Below are 22,756 nucleotides of genomic sequence, written 5' to 3'. Positions count from 1 at the left end.
ACGGACGCTAGGACCCGATGTGCAAGCCAGCCGACAGGCCCGTCGGCGTCGGCGTCTGGAGGAAGTCTCGCGGTGTTTGCATTTAAATCGTTTGGCGGGGGAGCGCCATGGCAGCGCCAGCCCCGCGACTCCGGAATCGGCTCTTACGAACTTATGGTGCTGCTGGCGGCTGGGGGCGGCAGCGGCGGGCGGGCCGGGCCGTTGCTCAGTGGTTCCCGCCTCAAGATCCAAAGCGTTTCTTCAGCAGCACCAGTAGCAGCGACGACCCCTCGCAATCCGTCGCTTCCGACGATCCTGACGACCCCGATTTCTCCTGCAGCCCGGTGGGTCAGCGGCGGAAGCGAGCTGGCGGTCGAATCGCCAAGGACCAGCCGAGCCTGATCGTGACCCCCAGACGCCTGAGGCTGCGAGCTCGGCCCCCGCAGAAGTGCAGCACCCCCTGCGGCTCACCCCGACCGCCGCCGTTCCCCAGCAGCAGCCCGAGCCGCCGCAGCCCGGACCGCAGTGTGTACAGCCAACCCGGGAACGACAGCGAGCTGGGCACCAGTGCCTCCTTGTTTAGCTCCCCGGCCTCTCTGGGCCCCGCCCCTGGTTCCCCAGCGCCAGGAAACCGTGTCATCGGTACCGGCCCCTCTCCCTCTCTGGTCCAAGCACCTCATCTTTGCTCCCAGGAGGCAGCAACAGGAGGAGGTAGCATCACCAGGTTGGCCCACCCAGCTCGTGCCAACCTCAGGTCAGCTCTCTTTAGCCTTACAGACTCTGGAAACACTGAGGACTCTGACTTCGGGACAGATGGGAAGAATATGAGGAAATCCTGCTATGAAAGGAAACGGGTGGGGAAGAAGCTAGAGAGCCCAGGTTTATCACCCATCCGAAAGAAGAGGGCCACAGACCAGAACTCTTGTCAAGAGATTAGGGCTCAAGGGGCTGTCCAGACAGAATATGAGGAAGCCAGTGGTTGCAAGGGCTGTACTGTACCTGGGAAGAGCAACAGGCCTGAGAGAACTGGGCCAAGCCGGAAAAGGAAACATCAGGAGGCAGTAGAAACCTCCCTCCTCCATCACCACCAGTTTAAAAAGGGCCAAAAGATGGGGAAAAATTCATTCCTCGCCCAGGACGTGACTCATTTACAAAATGACTGCTCTTGGACCAAAGCCAAGGCTTCCTTCAGTTTCCACAAGAAGAAGATAGTGACCGCCGTGTCAGAAGTGTGCGGCAGCTGCGCCGGCACCGGCTCTCCCTCTGGGTCCTTCATATCGGAATGTTCAAATACTTCTGTCCTGAACAGAACAAACATTGCTTCGTCCCGTTGGCACTCCTCTTCTATGTATTTGCTAAGCCCCATAAAGACACTTCATGTCACAGACAAAAAGGCATCGGATGCTGAAAAGGTTTATAGGGAATGCAACCAGCAGGGTCCTATCCCCTTTAGCTCTTGCCTTCCCACGGAAAAACTGGAAGGCTGTGAGAAGATTGGGGAAGGAGTGTTTGGTGAAGTGTTTCAAACAACTGCTAATCATACACCTGTAGCCCTAAAAATCATTGCTATTGAAGGACCTGATTTAATTAATGGAGCCCATCAGAAAACTTTTGAGGAAATCCTTCCAGAGATCATCATCTCCAAAGAGTTGAGCCTCTTGTCTGATGAGGTATTTAATCGTACAGAAGGTTTTATTGGGCTGAACTCAGTGTACTGTGTTCAGGGATCTTACCCTCCCTTGCTCCTCAAAGCCTGGGATCATTATAACTCAATCAAAGGGTCTGCAAATGACCGGCCTGACTTTTTTGAGGAGGACCAGCTCTTCATTGTGCTAGAATTTGAGTTTGGAGGGATTGACTTAGAGCATATGAGAAAGAGGTTGACCTCCATAGCTAGTGCAAAGAGCATCCTCCACCAGATCACCGCATCCCTCGCTGTGGCAGAGGCATCGCTGCACTTTGAGCATCGAGACTTACACTGGGGGAACGTGCTCTTAAAGAAAACCAGCCTCAAAGAACTCGACTACACCCTCAACGGGAAGACAAGTACTATTCCCACTCGTGGGCTCCAGGTCAGCATCATTGACTACACCCTGTCACGACTGGAGCGGGATGGAATCGTGGTTTTCTGTGACATTTCCATGGATGAGGACCTGTTTACAGGTGAAGGTGACTACCAGTTTGAGATCTACAGGCTGATGAGGAAGGAGAGCAACAACTGCTGGGGTGAATATCACCCTTATAATAATGTGCTCTGGTTACATTACCTCACAGATAAGATTCTGAAAGAAATGACCTTCAAGAATAAACATAACACCCCTGCCCTGAAGCAAACGAAGCACGAGATCCTGCATTTCTATAGGACAATGCTGAACTTCAGCTCTGCCACGGACCTGCTCTGCCAGCACAGTCTATTTAAGTAAGTCAAAGGTGCCTTAATGCCCCACACGGAGAGGGCACTGGCCTGGAGAGCCTCCAGTGCTGTTTTCAGTCTCTGTCCCCAGAAAAGGGTAAAATTCCCACTCTTCCCATGTTTCTAATCAGCTTTTCAAACAATTTGTTTCTAGGTGGAAACTGAAATGTTTGTGGAAATGTTTAAACAACAGATGTTCTTTAAAAACAAACTACACCTGAGAGAGTGTTTATAATTTATAAGCCCTCCTTCTGTCAGCAGAGTCCATTTTCTAAGTTTCTTTCCATATTTTTATTGTTGAGCCTTGGCACTGTATGTAGCCTAGGGAAAAGGAATTCAGGAGAGCCTAAGGCCTCAGCTGTCCTGATCAGAGCCAGTAAGTATCATCAGGCTGGCTTTGGGAACCATACTACAGTCAACCGAGAGCAAAGAGGGTGTAGCAAAGCAGAGATCAAGACAGACAGACTGGAAGGAGAGAGAAAAGGAAGGTGGTGGTCAGTTTATAGGGAGACATGCAAGAAATGTCACATATTTATCATGCTCATTTGCCAATCAGAGTAGAATAGTGATTTTCAACAGGAAAATAAATGTCTCTATGGCTACTAAAAAGGTTTAAATTTTTGCTTATTTGTCACCAAGGGAAGGAAAACAAATGTTGCTGTAGGAAACAGTTGGTTATTATTCCTTCTGAACATGACTTTGATAACTTGTTCCTAATGTGTTCCCAGGCTACCTAAGTTTGTGTTTATACCTTTGAGAATTCATAGGCACTCTGGAAAGAGATGTGATCGTGATAAAGAACCGCCTCTAAGTACCTGAGTCTTTGTCAGGTTCTTCACTCTTATAAACTGGACACCCTGTAATTTGATCGGAATACAGATTTGCAGCTGGAATTCGGCTCCAAAGAAATTTTCCCCATGTATCTGCAAAGTAAAGAGTGGAAAATTAAGCTGGTGTTGCTTTGCCACTTGTAGCTTTGCAATCATAGGTACTAAACACTTACATTGAAGGGGAATTCTTTGTGGTCAGAAAGCTCCTGGCTTGTGTTCACATACATCATTGATGGTCTGCAATTGATTGAGAGGATATTTGTTAGGTCTTGAGGCCCCCTTGTTATAAGTGAATCTGAATGCTACCAATTGGGTACACAAGGACAGAGGGCACCAGATCCCTAAGAGGAATCAAAGCTAAATGTCAAAATATAAATTAGTGGAAGGCAGTTAGTTGGGAAAAGGTAGAATATTTGAATAGTATGTATTTGGGCTGGTTCTGTGTCTGTCACGCTTCAGGATGGCCTTTTCTCCTTTTTCAATCCCATAGCCCCTCTCTTCTTCCCTCCTTAATATCATGTCAGTACTCTTGTAGCAAGACTGGCAGACACTACTACTTCTATTATTACCATGGGTTTCTTGGACCCAACTGTTAGTGTCCAGAGATGAATGGGAGCCTGGACTCCACTCAGAAAGGCAGTGCCCACATCCAGCCTCCCACCCGCTCCATCCACAAGAGAGAACTCCTGAAGCTGTCCCGCAGGTGCTGGCCGCTTGGAGGTACTTACTTGGGAAGAACTGCAAGGAAGGCATGCCTGAATTGAAGGCTGTGGGTCTCTCTGACCAAAGACCGTCTTTCATTGGCGCTAAGAGATAATAATGTCAGTTAATAGCACACCTGCTTTGTGTATATGGCTACATCTGTACCTTGGCTTCCCAGGGTCATCGGGGGTCAGATAAGACTCTTGGACATAAGCAGAATGCAGAGGAATTGCTAGAACTCTTTACTTTGAGAAACATTGATTTTAAAGGGTTTCTCAACCTCAACAATATTGACATTTTGGGCCAGCTTATTCTTTGTGAGAGACTATCCTGTATATTGTAAGATGTTCAGCAGTATCCCTGGTCTCTACCCACTAGATGCCAGTGGCACCCTCTAAGACACGCCAATCAATATCTTCAGGTATTGCCCACAGGGTGGCAGAATCACCCTCATTTGAGAACCTCTTCCCAACACAGTACCCACCCTATGCCCAAACAGAGATTTTGCAAATGACAGAATTTCCCCAAAGTTACATGAATCAGAATTAGAATTCCAGTCCAGGCTCATTCTATCGGACTGTACCATAGTTTAACTTTGTGTGTCAATAAAAGAATGTTTTAAATATCTCTGATTACAACCAAGGGGACACAGGTGACTTTGGGCTCACCGAGGTTCTCCCTGGGCAGTTAGGGAACCATAGATCTTACGTAGCATGTGGGAGGAAGATTTCTTTCAGGGCCATAGCCTGAGTCTGCTGTGACACAGGCACTACTTACTTTGTCATTGTCACAGTGATGTATGCTGTCCTGTTTGGAAAGGCACTCTCCTCTAGCTGCCAAACTACTGAAAAATTTGCCTATTAAAAAAAAAAAGTCACTGATTCCTACTAACTAGATGGACCTGGGAAACAATTTATACTGCTCACATTTTTGTATCATAGCATGCTTCCACATTTATTATTCCATGTAAACCTCTTAGTCCGCTTTTACAGCTGAGGAAATGCCTCAGAGATTCCCACAGCACAAAGAGCATCAGTGCTACATCAGGGACTCAGCTCAGGATGAATAACTTTGGGTCTGATGATCCTCCCGTACTACCCACAACTACACTCTGCTGTGCTGTGTGAGCCAACAGTGTGTGCTGTATCCCTCACCCACCTCCCTGCCTTCAGAGCGAGCTTGTTAGTTCTAAGCATAGCTGTGGTAAAAGGAAGTGTGGAGACCACAACTGAGATTTCACAGAGACTGGAAAGTACAAGACACCAACTCCAGGGTACCGAGAAGAGTCAATCAAGACAGACTCACAGATGACCTCTTGAGTATGGGGTGACCGATCTTGCAGGTCATGACCAGGACAGAAGCAGTTGGCTTGGGGTCACCACACTCAATGTTTGGAGAAGGAGGCTGTTAACACGAAAAAGACTGCTCTTAGAAGGCAAAAAACAAGTTTATTTATACCAATTTAATACCGTTTACTGACTTTTCACATGCAACACACCATGTTGGGGCCTGAGGACATAAATCAAACTTGGTCCCTGTCTTCCTTACAAGTTGGGCAGGAGGCTCAGTAGGAGATGATTGAGGGACTTAAATACAAGGCCTACAGAATGGTTCTGTGAGAGGTACAGTCATCCCTTGCCATATCACCGTTCACTTTTCATGGTCTCTCTCTATAGCAGATTTTTTTTTTTTTTTTTTTTTTTTTTTTTTACAGAGACAGGGAGTGAGTCAGAGAGAGGGATAGACAGGGACAGACAGACAGGAACGGAGAGAGATGAGAAGCATCAATCATCAGTTTTCCATTGCGCATTGCAACACCTTAGTTGTTCATTGATTGCTTTCTCATATGTGCCTTGACCGTGGGCCTTCAGCAGACCGAGTAACCCCTTGCTGGAGCCAGTGACATTGGGTTCAAGCTGGTGGGCTTTTGCTCAAACCAGATGAGCCCGCGCTCAAGCTGGCGACCTCGGGATCTCGAACCTGGGTCCTCTGCATCCCAGTCCGACGCTCTATCCACTGCGCCACCGCCTGGTCAGGCTCTATAGCAGATTTTAAAATTGTGTATATCTAATTTTGTATTGTGAATTTTTCACTATATCGTGGGATTTTGTGGTATGTAGGTATTTTTATGTATTTATTATTTTAATTATTTTTGCAGTAAAATAAGTGTGGGAAAGGTTAATAAGAGTGTGGGGAGGGTTTATAAAACCTTAAAATATATATAAATAGTAAAATAAATATAAGGTCACTGCTTCGCAGCTTTTTGCCTATGCAGGGGTTCTTGAATCAAACCCCCGCGATAGACAAGGGACCACTGTACAGAGAAAAGCAGTAGAGAAAGAGAGAAATTCCAGTTTGGAGAAATCTCAGTCTTCATGGGGAAGGGGACATTTGAGTTGGGCCTCAGGCCAATGCAAATTTAATTTCCTGAGATGGGCTGAAAGGCTAGCAGGAGCCCCAGCGCCACCAGGCTGCCTTTTTCAATTCTGGTTCCTAGTCTGGACCGCTCTGCAGAAAACGATTTGAGCAATGACTGTTTTTCATTTTCCCCAGAAGGGTGCATCACTAGTTCCATTCTAGGTGCTTAGGAAATCATTTTATTCTCTTTAGAATAGATGCTGTCCTAGCCCAAATAGCCCAAGACCATCAGAGACAGACCATGGGCTGACAGGTTTGATTCATTACAACGAAGAAAATTGCACTGCTGAGTCTTACCACACAAAGGAAAAGACAGTTATTAAAGGACTCGGGAACGGTGGTGTTCGGTAAATGAAGCAGTATGTTGATAGGCTCATAATAAAGCAGGGCTTGTGTAAAAGGGTCACTCAACATCAGGTCTGGTCAGCAGAGTGGACCCAGGGACCCCTTCCCTGGAAACTAGTAAAATAGATGTGAAACATTTTTCCAGAAGTGCTGTATGTGCAGCTCTGTGCCTCAGGTGGATATAGACTGCTTCTCTTTGTCAAAGGCACTTCGATTCTCCAGGCAAGGGTGAGATGGTTTCATAATTACAGATATAACTTCAAACAGCAGAATTTCTGATTGCAACAATTTTAGACAACAAAATTTCTCAGTGTTATGATACTTCGCAGCTTGTCCTTGGGACAAATACCATTTCCTAGTATCTCACAGCCAGCTTTGTGTCTGCACTCCCAGGCCAGTGAATGGCAGGGCAGACTTAATTTCTAGTCCTAGCTAATTTATTAGAGATTATTTCTCTCTTAGAACCTGGGTTCAGAAAGGTTACAAACAAGAAGGAGTAATTGTGCAGCAAAGTGGCACCATTGAAGGTTTGTGAGACAGAGAATGGCATGATTGGATCCATGGCATATAGTTGGATTGGAGCAGATTCATCTAGTTAGTTAATAATCACTTACTGGATGGACCAAGATGAGGCTGGAGGTAGAGGTAGGAGGTTGCCATAAAAAACAGGTATGCAAGGAGGAAAAGCCATGAGTGGCATGTTTCCAAAACTGCTGTCATAGTTACCTTTTGTATCCTCTTAAACTGTAAGTTTCTGGGGTAATTCAAAGCAATGCTTGTCATGTAGGAATCTTCCCCTGAGTTAGCGAGGTTAATGTTCATTGTCAGCTCCTTTGTAACACCCACGACCAATTCCTGCCTGCACAGGGTAGGCAAACAGATTATTGTTACCAGTTTATTTATTCTGTAAAACCTGGATGCAATGCAATAATACATTCTTAACTAACTTCATAGATAAATTTCCTAAAGGATACATTTAGCCTAGATTTTCTTCCAGTAACATAAGCAAACACCTGGACCTCCATACCTACCTCAGTTGCTCCAGGGACTGTGTGAAATGCTTCACATGCTCAATTTATCCTTATTATAACTGGATGAAATAGGACAGCTATTCTCCATTTTATATAGAAGGACACAGAAGCCAAGAGACTCACTAATTTGCCTGAAGTCTAACAGCGTTTCAAAAAGGAATTGGGAGAATGGGATGTCCTCTTTCTACCACCAGTTCTTTGTGACCCCAGACAAGGCACGTCATTACAGAAGTCCATTTATTTTACATATATTTATGGAGTACTGTAGTTTCTGTGCCAGATACCGTGCTCAACACTGGAGAAACAGTGGTTCACAAGACAGATACTGTCCCTGCCCCTTTCCTTGCTTTAGCATTCCCAACCACAGAATCATTCAGGCCCTTCCAATTTAAAGGCTATGGTTTAAAACATGAGTCTGTTCAGCCTGGTGAAGAGAAGACTTGGGTGTGTTTGTGAGAGAGTGCAGAACTATCAATAATTGAGATCTGCAGGAAAATGTACAGTACAAAGAAAACTTTCTAACCATCTGAAACAGTCAAAGATGGGATAAGTAGTTCTGGGAATAACCATGAGTTTTGTTATGTGTTTTTTGTTTTTGCTTATTTTTTCCTTAATGGTTTGCTTGATTGATTGATTTTGGAGAGAGAAAGAAACATCTATCTGCTCCTATATGTGCCCTGACTGGGATCAAACCCACAACCTTGGCATATCGGGACAAGGTTCTAACCAACTGAGCTATTGCGCCAGGGATGTTGCTTTGTTTTTAATCACAGCTGAGTAGAGGACAGATGATTGGACGGAGAAAGGAGTCAGAGACAGAGCCTGCTTACAGAGATCCATCTGAAACAACACATGCCTGCCATAAGACAGTAGTGGTTGGGATGGAAAGAAGGGATAGAAGCCAGAGATACTAAGGCTGTACTTGCGAGCAGAGTCAAAGGAGAGAGGACTGGAGTCCCACGTTTACAGCCTGGGTGACCGATGAGGGAGAGGCCACAGGAGGAAGAGTAGAGGTTGGAAATTGACCAGAAGAGTTCAGTCTGGGAAATGCTGAGAGGTGTTTATACTATAGGATAACAAAGTAGAGATGTTGAAATATCAGTTGAAAATACTATTCTAGAACCCAGAAGAGAGATCTGAGAATCATCAGAATATTTTAACAGGAGTTCTTAACCTGAGGGCCAGGGACATTTTCAGAAGCCCTGAATATAACACTGATGTATGCACATGTGATCTTCTAATTCTTTAGGAGATCTATGTCCACAACAAGGTAAAAAGCCACTGAAATATTTGGATCCTAAAGATCAGACTTAATACTTTGAAAAATGAAAAGACTGCTTGCTATGTACACTAGGGGGTGATGTAGGGCCAGCTGTTAGTGCTACATCTCCAGTCACAAGGAATTGGCTGAGAGGGCAGTTCTTAGCTCTGATTAATCCCCTGTGGAAACAGCTGTGTCTGCTTGTTAGGCTGGATTCCAGAGCACTCAAAAGTCTTGAATTGGATCCTTAGCAACTGAGATGGGCAGCGCTAAGCCATCCCCATCTGAAACACAAGTCTTGCAAATGTCTATGAGAAGACTTATCAGGGAACAGTGTTCTTCCCCATAGACACTGAATCCAGCCACTGGCCATCAGTTCCATGTTACACTTGCAGCACCACTCACTATCCAGGAAGGCATTTTAAGACCACCATGTGTCCAAAACCAAACTAGTGATTTCTTCCTGTCGACCTTGCCTTCCAGAATCATTCTTCCAAAGGCTTCCGCAATTCAGTTCTTAGCATCGCCGTCGTTCTAGAATTCAGTGTGGTCCAATAGAACTTTTGCAGTGGTGGAAATGGTCTGTAGCTGTGCTGTTTAATATCACTAGCCTTATGTTCGGTATTGAGCACTTGAAATGTGCATAGTACAACTGAGGGACTAAAACTTTTTGTTTATTTGTTTGTTTACCAGGGCTTAACTTTTATTGATTTTTAGAGAGACAGAGATGAAAGGAGACAGGGGAGGGGGAAGGGAAGCATTCATTTGTTGTTCCACTCATGAGGTCCTGCATTCTTTGGCTGCCTCCCATGTGTGCCCTGACCAGGGATCAAACCTGCTACCTTGTCATCTCAGGACAATGCTCTTAACCGACTGAGCTAACTGGCCAGGGCTATTAAAACTTTAATTTTAATTAATTTAAATATTAATTGGATAGCACAGTTCTAGATGCTCAGGCTGAAACCTTGAAAGCCTTCTTAGAGCGCTCTCTTTCCCTTACTCCCCACATCCAGTCTGTCATCAAACCCTGTGGGCTCTAACTTCAAACTATAACCACCTTCATTGCTACCACCCCGGCTGAAGTCACCATCATGTCTCCCCTGAGTTATAAGAGCTCTTTGCTATCTCCCTGCTTCCACCTTTGCTCCTACAGTCTATTCTCAACTCAGCAGTAAGAATGATCCTGTTATAAATGGAAGATCATGCATTCCTCCGGCTTCCCAGCGCACAGGAGAAGCCCTGGGGAGGGCCCATGCAGCCCCTATGACCTTTCCTCCTGCCCACACATTACCTCTCCTCATTCTTCTGCGACCACACTGCTGTCCTGGCTGTGCCTCCCTCTCCAGGCATGCTCCCATCTCAGGGCATCTGCAGGTGCTCTTCCTTCAGAGACCTACATAGTTCACTCCTCGACCTCCTCCTGTGTGTATCAGCGAGTCCTTTCCCGACCTCTCCATTTAACACTATCACCCCACCTCCGCCCCGCACTCCCTCTCACCTTCTCTGCCTTATTTTTCTTTGTAGTCTGTCTTCACAACATATTTACTTATTTACTATAATCTCCTCCTAAGAGCAGCAGGAAGGCAGGACTTTTTGTCTGTGTCGTTCACCGACTTACCTCCACACCTAGAGTGCTCAGCACAGAGGAGATGCTCCATAAATATTTAATAAATTAAGTAATTTGGTTAAGCAGTGAATCAGGGCAAAGGTTACCTCTAACTGAAATGCTCCTAGGAACCAGAGACACTGGGTTATGAAAATAGCGCTACCTGGGATGGTGAGAAACCTGGGCTCAAGTCCACCAGGTGACCCCATGCAGGCTCTCAACCACTGAGTCTGTTCTCTAATCCATGAAATGGGAAAGCAAATCTTATGGGGTGATAATAAAAGCAAGAGTCCTTCGTGGGCCATGAGGGGAAGGGGAAAGAAGTGAGCAGTTGGTCCTGATGAGGTGTTTGCCTAGGCAAGCCTTCAGGAGGAAGTTAATTGCAGAAACTAGTCTGACTGTATCCAACTCACTGAGAGGTGGTGGCGGCCAACTGTAACTCAGCAACACAAAACAGCTTATTCTTGCAGGCCTTCTCGTAGGGCAGCTGGAACGAGACAGAAAGGGCAGATCAGCCCAGGGACCCCCATCCCCGCAAGCCTTGCCTTGTGATCTCCTCCTTAGGACACCCCTGTCCCTCCTGCTGACTCTTGAGAAGTACAATTATGGGGGGTGAAGGCTGACAGGCTGGGGTTGTGTCCACATGGCCAAGAGAGCTGTGACCATGATTCCCCGATCTGTCAGGGATAGGAGGAACAGTCAGATAGCATTCAGATGGCAGGTGGCAGTCTGTCAGGTAGGGGAGTGCTTGGTCCTGCAACACGGGTACCATGAGAAAGGTCTGTGGCCAAGGTCAGAAAGGGGGTGACTTCATGGAATGGTGGGAGTGCCTGTCACATTTATAGCATAAGAATAAAACAGTAAGACTAACAATTCATTTTGAAATTTGGAGGAGGAAAAACTACATGAAGAAAAGCCTCCTGAGATGCTCCAAGTAGAGTCAGGAACAGCAGAGGCATGAATGGAAGATTCCTAACCAAATATTGTCAAGGTCTAGTCCTGCAAGGTCCACTGACCCCATGGCTAGTCTTCTCTGTAGGTTAACTATTCCCCTTGCAATCTTGCCTACACTGAAACAAATTTAGAAAGTCACATTGGGTCCGAAGGTCCAGTCAAGGTTGCAAAGCCCTAGTTCAGGTTGGAAAATTGAGTTTTCTAAAGAATCTGGGTGTTATTTTTTATTACAAAGGAGACACCGCCAACTCCTTAACTGGGCAATCTCTGTATTTATCTCCCCAGCAGCCAGTGACCATCTCAGCAGTTTTATGCAAGGACTCTCACCATGGCCTGCAGCTGGAATGGGAGCCCAGAGCTGCAAAGGAAACCTACTTCCTGCGAAGGGAGATGCAGTTTGCGAAAGGCAGAGCTTGACACTGATGGGGTCAACGGTTTTGAGCAAGATGTTTTTGTTTTGGGGGAGGTTCCTTTCTTTTTTTTCAGATTTGTTTTTAACATAGCCCAGTAAAAGAGCAGGATTAAACTACATTGAGCTCCCAGCTAGAACTCATTCTCTGGAAACATCTATGTACCTAACTAATACCAAATCACTTCTCACCCTTTTTATCAGTGGAATAAAAATTTCTTTGCCAAACCATCAAAGTAATACTTGATTAAGGTAAGAATCATGCATGGGGCCCTGGCCGGTTGGCTCAGCGGTAGAGCATTGGCCTGGCGTGCGGGGGACCCGGGTTCGATTCCCGGCCAAGGCACATAGGAGAAGCGCCCATTTGCTTCTCCACTCCCCCCTTCCTCTCTGTCTCTCTCTTCCCCTCCCGCAGCCAAAGCTCCATTGGAGCAAAGATGGCCGGGGCGCTGGGGATGGCTCCTTGGCCTCTGCCCCAGGCGCTAGAGGGGCTCTGGTTGCAGCAGAGCGATGCCCCGGAGGGGCAGAGCATCGCCCCCTGGTGGGCATACTGGGTGGATCCTGGTCGGGCACATGCGGGAGTCTGTCTGACTGTCTCTCCCCGTTTCCAGCTTCAGAAAAATACAAAAAAAAAAAAAAAAAGAATCATGCATGGATGTTAAACAGGATAAACACATACTCTCAAAGCATCTCCCCATAAAACATTTATAAATTACAAAGGGAAATAGCACAGGTAATGGGACAAAGCAATGTGCCCCCTGACATGATGCACGTAGAAAGACAGAGCTTTACCTCTATGATAATCTTGCCCAAAATGTATAATCTGAATAAAGAACTATCAGACAAGTTCAAGTTGAAAAACATTCTATAAAATCACTGGCCTGTGTCTGTCAAAAATTTTAAAGTCATGGCCCTGGCCGGTTGGCTCAGTGGTAGAGCGTCGGCCTGGCGTGCAGGAGTCCCAGGTTCGATTCCCAGCCAGGGCACACAGGAGAAGTGCCCATCTGCTTCTCCACACCTCCCCATCTCTTTCCTCTCTCTCTCTCTGCCCCTCCCACAGCCAAGGCTCCATTGGAGCAAAGATGGCCGGGGCGCTGAGGATGGCTCCATGGCCTCTGCCTCAGGCGCTAGAGTGGCTCTGGTTGCAACAGAGCGACGCCCCAGATGGGCAGAGCATTGCCCCCTGGTGGGCGTGCCGGGTGGGTCCCGGTCGGGCGCATGCAGGAGTCTGTCTGACTGCCTCCCCATTTCCAGCTTCAGAAAAATACAAAAAAAAAAAAATGTTAAAGTCATTAAACAAAGACTGAGAAACTGTTCCAAATTAAAGAAGACTAAAGATAAATGATAACAAATGCAATGAATTGATGCTGGACCAGAAAAAATCTTTTTTTTCTTTTTTTTCTTTTTTTTGCTATAAAGGACATTAATAGGACAATTGATGTCATTTAAATAAATTAGATAATGGTATTTTATTAATTTCCTGATTTTGATCATGGTACTGAGGTTGTATAAGAGAATGTTTTTGTTTTTTTAAGAAATATAAACTGAATATTGGAGAGTAAGAAGCATCAAAATCTATAACTTACTTTCAGATGGTTCAGAAATATAAATGTGTATGTAATATAGATGTATATGTGTATATGTATGTCTGTATATAGTGAGAGAATGATAAAGTAAAAATGTTTGACATTTGAGAAATCTGGATGAAGTGTATGGAGATATTTTGCACTATTTTTATAACTATAGTAAGCCAATTATTTCAGAAAACTTTTTAAAAAAAAGAATATATAAGTTAGTGTTAATCTATTTATTAAAAGATTATGTTAGTCTTTCCGATCTTTTCTGCATTGAACTTGCTGCCAATACTGAATTTTTAAAAATTCTTTACAAAATAAATATACTATTATAAATTTAAAATAAAAGTCTCTTACCTAGAAAATTAAGATGACAATCTTTGTTCATAAGGAACCTGATTCCCACTCTTCCTGGGTAGATGAGCAGTGAAAAGAATCACCCTGATTATGTCACTCTTATTTCTATTTACTATTTGTGATAGATACATTGGGTATTGACCAAAACGAGAAAACACATACACACACACACACACACACACACATATACACACATATTTATATGTATGTGTGTATATATATATATATATATATATATATATATATATATATATATATATATGACAGGGACAAGGAAGACAGATAAACATCAACTCATAGTTGTGACATCTCAGTTGTTCATTGATTGTTTCCTCATATGTGCCTCGACTGGAGAGCTCCAGCCAAGCCAGTGACCTTGGACTCAAACCAGTAACCTTGTACTTCAAGCCAGCAACCTTTGAGCTCAAGCTGGGGACCCTGCCAAGCTGGTGAGCCTGTGCTCAAGTTGGATGAGTCCGCACTTAAGCAGCGACCTCAGGGTTTCAAACCTGAGTTCTTAGCATTCCAGACCAACGCTCTATCCACTGTGCCACTACCTGGTCAGGCGAAAAGCTTATATAATTTAATATAGAGCATTTGAATAAAAATATTGGATAGTTGGGGCTGTCCTGTGATTATCTGGATGTATACTTATGTTACCTGAAGCATTTCTGTGCCAGCATGAACTACTTTCGGCTTTTTACTTTTAATTTTGGAGACTCAATTCATTCCAAGTGACTGTAATTATTACTCTTTCATGCTCATGTCACTTCTTTGATCTTACTCATTTTTCTATACCCCATAAGACTCTAAATGTAGATGGATAGGATGTACTAGGGGCCAGGGCCTGGACACAAAATCACCTTAGATGTCAGAATCAGGAAATATGACTGTTTGTCCCCTACCCAGCCCCAGATTTCTCTTAGTACGAGAAAGGTTCCTTGTGACACTCAACCCATTAGGATGCATGTCTGGTGGGCCAGACATTCAGCCTGAAGTCCCTGGATAGGACCTGGGTAGACAGGTGTACCAAAGGGCATCTACTCTGCAGTGCAGAGCAGCTTGACCCCAGCCCAGTCCCCATACAGGACCCCCACCACTGTCATCAGAGACCCTTGCCAAGTCAGGCAATGCATTCATGTGCTTTATTTAATATGTAGTAAGCACTTTTTGTAAACATAAAGGAACTAGCCTTGGGTGGTAGTTTGGAGATGTGGTTACCTAGCAGTGAGGCCCTTATGTGCAAGAAGGGGCCCAAATGCTATCTGAAGACCCTCCCAATTCTAATATTCTTTGAAGTTACGGGAACAGGTACTTTTGGGTGGATGGCTCCCAAGAGGGTCTGGTCCTAGCTGTGGGTAGTCACCTGGAAGATGGCGGAGGGCTCATTGTAGGGATCCAGAACAGGGCGGGGATGCTCCCTCTGGCCCTTGGAGGTCTGGAGTTGGTAGCTGACCTTGACACTAATATTGGAGAAGCAGTCCTCTTCACAGAGCTTCAGAGGCATCAAGGAGTGCAGAATTGCAGTTGGATGTGAGGAAGAAGATGACAAGGAAAACATTTTTAACTTTGATGTAGTTGTAATAATAAACAACGAAAGCGGTGAGCCAGAAGTCCTAAGCCTCTTCCATATAAGCCAGGCTGAAGGGAAGCTTTCATTTAATCAAGCTGCCACGAGTGTTGGAACGATCTCCTTCAATCTGCTGTGGCCTCAGAACTCCTAACTCCCTGAGGGTTCCACCCCAATCATAAAGGGATTCTGGCTCTCATGAGTTAACAACTGACTTGACTTTATTCAGAGAGCAAATGGGAGCCACAGAAGAGAAGACTCATGGTCACACCCATGTTTACAAGGATCTTTCTCAAAGCAGCATGGAGGACATATTAGAAAGGTAAAACCACAGTAAGGGGAGGGCCTAACATGACATTGCCATGGTCTCTGAGTAAGCGTCTCTGCCATGAGAGAAGCTTGGAGCACATGAAAATAGGTGAGCATGATTCCGAGTGGAAAGGGTATTTATGCTTTTATTTAAAGAAGCCATAGACTCACTATACACTTTCTTAATCCAATTAACAATTGGAACAGATGTGTAGTCAGAAGCATAATTTATGAGGTTATTGAAATAAATGGCCCTTATAGGTCCAAAGTTGTATGTGAGGCTCTGAGCCCTGATAAATACGTGTTTTCATGTCTCTAGACACCTTTGTCAGGAGTAGACCTTTATAAATGATAACTTTTGTCTTTCTCCTTTCTCTCATTCAACTTTTCTGATGTTGATTCAAAGAAGGACACACAGCCCCGCTGCTGTCATTAGGCAAGGTTAGGTGACATTGGGAAGGGAAGAAACAGCAATTAGAGCATTTCCCTTTTTGTTCAGATGCTAGGAAGCTCAGAAATATAGTTAATATTCAATGTCAGTATCTTTCACTTGGATCTCTGGCATAATTAACTCCATCTCCCATGCCATTATGTGGTTCTTGACCTATTATTTTAATTGTCTAGTTTGTGTGGATGGATAGATAGCCTTCATTGCACACCCCTCAGTCCTTTTCTCAATAACACAGGCCCTGCTGGACTCTTGTGAACTCCTCGCTTACCTGTCCCTCTGTGGGAATGAGCAGGAAGGTCTCACAGAGACGGGGTTCGCTGCTCCACTCCTGAAGGTAGCTCTGACAAGCTCCCTTGTTCCAGCACTGGAGCCTCTTCCTCTGCTTCATCCTATCCACGTCCAACGTGAAATTCAGAGCCATCTCCCTGAGGCCTGTGAATGAAGACCAGACCTTCCTGATGAGGCCGGGCAGGGCAAGCCCAGGTGCAGGCCCAGCCAGCCTGAGGCCCCTCAGGAGCCTCCCCAGTGTCCCCACATAGCTGCTGCCCTGGGGCTACCCTTCTGGGTCTTCTTCTCTGGGAAGGGACTTTTCTCATGGTCCTCTGGCACCTGGCTATGGTCCCTCAGTGCCCAGGCCCAAACCCAGAGCAGCACATTGCCAGGGTTCCCTAGGAGGAGGGAGTGCTAGGGAGGAGGCTGGGATTCAGGGAGAAAAGGAGGAGGGGGAATAATACAGGGAATGGAGAGAGAACCCACGGATTCAAGGCTGAGGACAGCAGAGCCAGAAGCACCTTACCAGTCACATGGGCCAGCGCCCTTACTGTACCGGCCAGACCAGGGCCCAGAGAGTGACAGACACCTGCCACTCAGCAGCAGCCAGTCAGACTCTGCAGCCAGAATCTTTCAACCTATACAGCCAGAACTGCCGGGCCTGTCATCTTCCGCCCCCACGTTTGATAATGGACTCCTTCTGTGGGAAAAGTCAGCCCCTTGGAAGAGTACTTCCTTACTTGCAGGAACCTGGGAGACATCTGAGGGGTTGTTACTGAGTCACTAGACCTGGGAGACTGTTGCTGACGGATTACTCTGGAGAGGAGTTCTTGGGTTGCCAGTGAGTACTGGGCTGTGAAAGCCAGGCCATCCTCTGCCTTCTGGAAACTCCTCCAGCCTGTGCCAGGTACGGGGATGGGAAGAGAGGCCAGGCCTCCAGCAAGAGAGAAAGAGGAAAGGCACTTGGCAGCGGCCCCTACACACACATGCGCACGTGGACACAATAGGTGGACATGGAGAAATGCCTGCCCTTTTTTTTTTTTTTTTCTGAAGCTGGAAACAGGGAGGCAGTCAGACAGACTCCCTCATGCACCCGACCGGGACCCACCCAGCACACCCACCAGGGGCAATGCTCTGCCCATCCTGGGCATCGCTATGTTGCAACCAGAGCCATTCTAGCGCCTGAGGCAGAGGCCATGGAGCCATCCTCAGCGCCCGGGCCAACTTTGCTCCAATGGAGCCTCGGCTGCGGGAGGGGAAGAGAGACAGAGAGGAAGGAGAGGGGGAGGGGTGGAGAAGCAGATGGGCGCCTCTCCTGTGTGCCCTGGCCGGGAATCGAACCTGGGACTCCCGCACGCCAGGCCAACACTCTACCACTGAGCCAACCGGCCAGGGGATGCCTGCCTTTTTCTGAATCTTCTTTTGGAAACTCAGACCTTCCAACCTGAGGAAGGGATCGAATCCCCTTCTTCCCAACAGGGTCAGACACATCCCTCCAGAGTGTGGACTTGATGGCAGAGTGTACCTTTTATAGGGCAATTCACACCACAGAACCCAGTGTCAAAGGAGCTAAGCTCCAAACAGAGGGATTTCAAACACCAGGACCTCATAACACACTTCCCCGACCCCTACCCCCATTCTTTACCCCTGCCCCCGACCCTCAAAGCCAGCAAGGAGTGACCCCAACACCTGGTGATCAGCCAGGCTGCCTGTTACCTGACTTGGCAGTTGTGGTCATGAAGTTGATTTCAAAACACAAAGATACATTTACGCTGCTGTTGAAGCCAATGGGCAGCACCTTGGGGGCAAAGGTCATGGACACCTTCAGGCGAACCACAGGTCTTGAGCTAAATAAGACAGCAAAGAGGACCATGAGAAGTGACCCTAGGACTTCTGTATTAGTGCTTGGTTCATTCATTCATTCAATGAATATTCACTTAACATCTCTAATGTGCCAACTGCTGTGCTGAGTCTTCAGGATATAGTAGGGAAAGAGATAAGTCCCTGCTCTAGTGGGAAAATAGACAACAAGCAAATAAACAAGAAGAAACAGTAAAATACTATGTACAAATAATGCTATGATAATAAAGTAGAATAAAGTCATATAGACCGGGGGTTTCTTAGGTTGAGTAGTCAGGGAATGCCTCAGTAATAAGGAGATATTTGAGATCTGTTTACAAGAGAGAACCAACTCTGTAAAGATCTAGGGGAAGTGCATTCTGCAGAAGGCACAGCTAGTGCAAAGGGCCTGTGGTAGGAATGAGCCTGGTTGGAGGAACACAGGTCAGCATGACAGGAGCACAGTTAGTGAGACACGGTGGTAACAGGAGGTAAGGAGGGGTGGGTAGGCAGGGCCAGGCCATGGAAAACTTATAAGCCATGGTAAGGAATTTGGGTTTTACTCTAAGTGGGAGCCACTGAGGGATTTTAAGCAGCAGAGTGAAAGGGATCAGTCCAGCTGCTGCATGGAGAACAGAGCACGGGGAGTGGAAGCAGGAAGAACGCCATGGCAGGAATCCAGGTGAGAGGTGACAGTATCTTGTATGGGGAGGTGTTTTGGTGGTAAAGCCAACAAAACATATTGATGGGGTGGCAAGGAAAGGAAAAGAAGAATCAAGGATGACCCCTGAGCTTTTCCCCTGAAGCCTAGGGAGGGGCTGGTTCGGGGAGAATGAGGTGTGGGTAAGAAGAGGTCCATTTTTGGACATGTTGACTTGGAGATTCCTGGGAGCAACAGCAAAGAGGGGTATTGCACTGACAGCCGAGTCTGGGGCTTAGTGGAGAGCACAGGGCAGATAGGGGCCCCATCGGCTTATTTATAGCCATGGAACTTGATAATTTCCTTAGAGATGAGCCCAGGAGCTCTGAAATTAATGATACGGCAGCCATCACAGAGCACTCTGCTAAATACTCTGCACAGATTCTCTCAACCCTCATAACTCTGTGAGGTAAGCACTATTATTATTCCCATTTCCAGATGAGAAAATGAGACTTAGAATTCAATAACCTGCCCAAGCACAGACCATTAAGTGAGAGCTAAGGTTCAAAGCTAGACGGGCAGACTCCAGAGCCAGTGTCCCTAACCGCCTACTCTCTCCTGTCAGTGCCTGGTGTCTTCATGGGGTCATTGAGGGCAGGACAAGCAGGTGGGACTGGGGCCTGGGACCCCAGAAGGCAGGGCAGACTCCTACCAGAGAACAGCCGCCCGACCAAGAGTGCCCACGGTGATGTCACCGAGGCCATCACCACTCAGATCTAAGCCACCGTCCACGGACATGCCGAAGTAGTGGAGTCCTGGGGCCACCGCCAAGGCTTTGATGTGCTGTGAAGGGAGAAATACAAGGCATGGGAGAGGGTGGGGAGAGTCCCTTTTGGTTTTATTTATATCAGCAAGTCAGCATGGGTCCCCACTCCTCAATGAGGGCCCTCAATTAGAAATTGGAAAGAGCAGGGCAAGGTCCTCCAAGGGGAAGTGGAATTTGAATGGAGTCTTGAAGAGCAGCAGGTGGGACTTGACAGGGGAGATGAGGAAAGCAGGGGTGGGGCGGCTTAGGGTGGTCTCAGGAATCAGCCAGGGGCCAGTGCGTGGGAACAGGAAGAAAGCTGGGTGCAAAGAGGCTTGATGTGGGGGCCTGGGTAGGGGGTAGGGGTTTGGGGATGAGTGAATCTAACCAGACATAGCGCATGAGAGAGGGAGAAGACAGGTGGCAGGGATGGAGGCGATGGAGAGGAGGGGCTGGACTGGGATAGAACTAAAATGTTAGGATGAACATGGGGCTGACAGGCTGTTCCGAGTGTCGGGTGTCTCAGATTATCCCAGGTTTCTGATGGGGTGGAGGGAGCCCAGAGGAGCAGCAGGTCTGGGGGGAGGAGGATGCTTTCTGTTGGGCAGCATGAGTGTGAGATGCTTCGGAGCCATCCAGGTGAGGTGCTCAGGAGGCAGCTGGACAGGCAGGACTGCAGCTTAGGAGAGAAACTAGTTGGCGGTGTGCGAAGGCGCCCGGCAGCAGAGTGCTGGAGGGTGAGAACCGAGGCATGGAGAGACGGGTGGGGGACAGGAGCCAGAGCAGGGACAGAAAGAGAGAAAGGAGGACCTGAGGCAGGTGCACAGTCGGCAATGCCAGAGAAGGGAGCTACAGGTCAGGGAGGTACCCAGATGCTGCCTCAAGCTCCTGCCCCACCTGAGTGGTCTGGATGAGGCCCTGTACTGAAACCTCCCACCAGCCTGAGTGACTTCTGCCCTTCACTGGGCACTGCCAACCCCGTGGGACTGCCCGACAGTTAGAACTGGAGCTGACTTGGGGCTCAGGCCATAGCATCTGGGGGGATCACTGCCCCAGAGTAGAAGCAGGAGAGAGCCCTGCGGGTTACCTGCGAGGGGCGGGTAGAGAAGCCAGCCCTGTGTCCGTTGTAAATATACACGCTGCCGCAGCTGGAGCCGTCATCTCCCCACAAACCCTCCAGGGGGGCCCCAATGGCCACATCCGTGAGTTTATCCTGGCTGATATCCCCCACCGTTGCCACGGCAAAGCCAAATCGGGCATCAGTGAACTCAGGCTGCCCACTCAGCATGCTTGCCAAGGAGAAGGACCCATCCTATAAAGCAAATAGGCAGCTCAGCCCTCAAGACAAGAGGAGCAGAGTGCCCACCCCATTGCCAAACAGGAGGCATGCTCGCCGGATTCATCCATTTGGATTCCCTGGCAGGGAGGGAGTGTGAGGCTCAGAAAAGGCAAAGGACCTTCCCAGGGTTCCACAGTGAGCTAGTGGTAAAGCTGGGGTCCTCCTGCCTTGCAGCTCAGGACCACAGCCTGCCACCTCTGCTCCCACCATTAGGGGCACTGGACTGGCAAATGGGAGGACTGGGTTCTAGTCTTGGCTCTGCCACACATTTGCTCTGTATATGTGAACAAGTTGCAACATACTGAGCCTCAGCTTCCTCATCGGTAAAGTGAGAGTGACAGCTGCCTCCCATAATTACTAGAGAAACAGGTGAGATTATAGACAAATCTTCTTTGTCAACTGTGCTGCTATTTGGGATGTAATCACCACCAATATATGATGATGAGATGGAGGAAATGAGAAAGCAGGGTACAGGAGGAGTGGAGCCACTGGCCACCTGGCCACCATCCAGGGTAATTCCAGCCTCTGTCCCCTCTGCACCAGGCTGAGTCGTCACAGCCTCAGCAAGCTGGCAAAGACAGAGACTCCCACCTGCTCGTTCAGACGGTATACGTAGACTCTTCCTTCCTGTCCATGAACATGGTAAAATGGAGCAGCCACCAGCAAGAAGTCTGTGGTTCCATCCATGTCGATGTCCACAGGACACAGCTCAGAGCCAAAATAGGACCCCATCTACAGCCCAGGAAGAACTCAGCTCACAGGGGGCACTGTGGAGGCCCCCGCTCCCACCCCTCAGCAAGGCTAGACCCCTGGCCCTGCTCTCCCTGGACCACCAAATCTGGGTCATTCCAGATCAATCCATTCACCAGAGTAGCACAGGAGACTGGGAGAGCCGTCTGACCCCCCACGATGAGGAACCACTGGCAATCAGACATGCAGGGCCAGGGCGAAGGCTCTGAGTGCTGCCCAGGCTGGGTCCTCACGGTGCCCTGGAGCCCATCCCTTGTCCTTGGGCCTCCGATCCCTCATCTGACATAATGGAGGGGGCCCCGCGGTCCCAACCCAGCAGGTACCTGCTCCCCCTCCAGTACTGGCACGAAGCTGGTCTCTCCGGCCTCCTTCTGGAGCTCAAACACGGCCCCTCGATGCTTGTGCCGGGGAGCCCCTGCCACATAGGAGAGGCCGCAGGCCTTATGCAGCACAGCCACCGAGTAACCTGGGGCGGGAGTGGTGTTCTTGTGAACAGGAGCTCCCGCTGGGCCACTCCTTTGCCTCCTCCCACCACCTTCTGAACCAGGACTTGAAAGTGGCCTGAGCAAGAGGACAAAATAGGGGACTGCCCTCATCTTTTTAAAAACTGGCATCAGGGAGCTCTTCCACTTGTCCACTCTCGTTGGTCACACATGTCGCTGGTCAGCACACAGATGTGATATACACACACTGTCATGTATACAGCTTCACTCAAAATACACTCATTCACACACCCAGTATAAGGACAGGTAAGGGGTGAGGGTCACCCACCACTATTATTAATGGGGAGGCCCTGCTGCCCTAGGCAGCCATCCAGGGCCACCCCAGGAACTGAGTACTGAGCAGGCCCTGTACTCTCCCTGGAGGCACTAATTCTTAGCCTCCAGGTTGAAAACAAGGGCCC

At 47.7% G+C, this 22,756-nt stretch overlaps 2 protein-coding genes across 5 annotated transcripts in view; one reads left to right on the top strand and one right to left on the bottom strand.

The window, feature by feature from the left end:
* ITGAE (integrin subunit alpha E) overlaps positions 1-22,756 on the bottom strand; it is a 70,033-nt gene that overhangs the window by 9,328 nt on the left and 37,949 nt on the right. For 2 of the 3 annotated variants that reach the window (XM_066363431.1, XM_066363429.1), the window contains exons 13-26: positions 22,176-22,318; positions 21,694-21,834; positions 20,851-21,075; positions 19,671-19,801; positions 18,196-18,326; positions 16,478-16,641; positions 15,246-15,374; positions 10,999-11,072; positions 7,414-7,546; positions 5,230-5,328; positions 4,702-4,781; positions 3,951-4,028; positions 3,396-3,459; positions 3,208-3,315 (exon numbers count right to left, since the gene is read on the bottom strand). In XM_066363431.1, coding sequence (XP_066219528.1) covers positions 3,208-3,315; positions 3,396-3,459; positions 3,951-4,028; positions 4,702-4,781; positions 5,230-5,328; positions 7,414-7,546; positions 10,999-11,072; positions 15,246-15,374; positions 16,478-16,641; positions 18,196-18,326; positions 19,671-19,801; positions 20,851-21,075; positions 21,694-21,834; positions 22,176-22,318 — 1,700 coding nt within the window. Of the gene's footprint in view, positions 1-2,706; positions 2,858-3,207; positions 3,316-3,395; positions 3,460-3,950; positions 4,029-4,701; positions 4,782-5,229; positions 5,329-7,413; positions 7,547-10,998; positions 11,073-15,245; positions 15,375-16,477; positions 16,642-18,195; positions 18,327-19,670; positions 19,802-20,850; positions 21,076-21,693; positions 21,835-22,175; positions 22,319-22,756 lie in introns of those variants that run through there. The other variant, XM_066363432.1, reaches the window with a different exon arrangement.
* Positions 103-12,325, top strand: HASPIN (histone H3 associated protein kinase). 2 transcript variants are annotated; one of them, XM_066363434.1, is made up of 2 exons: positions 103-2,398; positions 11,828-12,325. In XM_066363434.1, the coding sequence occupies exons 1-2, from the start codon at positions 108-110 to the stop codon at positions 11,832-11,834; spliced, it is 2,298 nt and encodes a 765-aa protein (XP_066219531.1). In that variant the 5' UTR covers positions 103-107; the 3' UTR covers positions 11,835-12,325. The 2 variants fall into 2 exon arrangements, with proteins under 2 accessions (XP_066219531.1, XP_066219530.1); XM_066363433.1 differs by having other exon boundaries at positions 11,825-12,325.

The sequence above is a fragment of the Saccopteryx leptura genome, chromosome 2, assembly GCF_036850995.1.
Source record: "Saccopteryx leptura isolate mSacLep1 chromosome 2, mSacLep1_pri_phased_curated, whole genome shotgun sequence".
NCBI classification, from domain to species: domain Eukaryota; kingdom Metazoa; phylum Chordata; class Mammalia; order Chiroptera; family Emballonuridae; genus Saccopteryx; species Saccopteryx leptura.
This window is presented reverse-complemented; position numbering and strand designations above follow the sequence as displayed.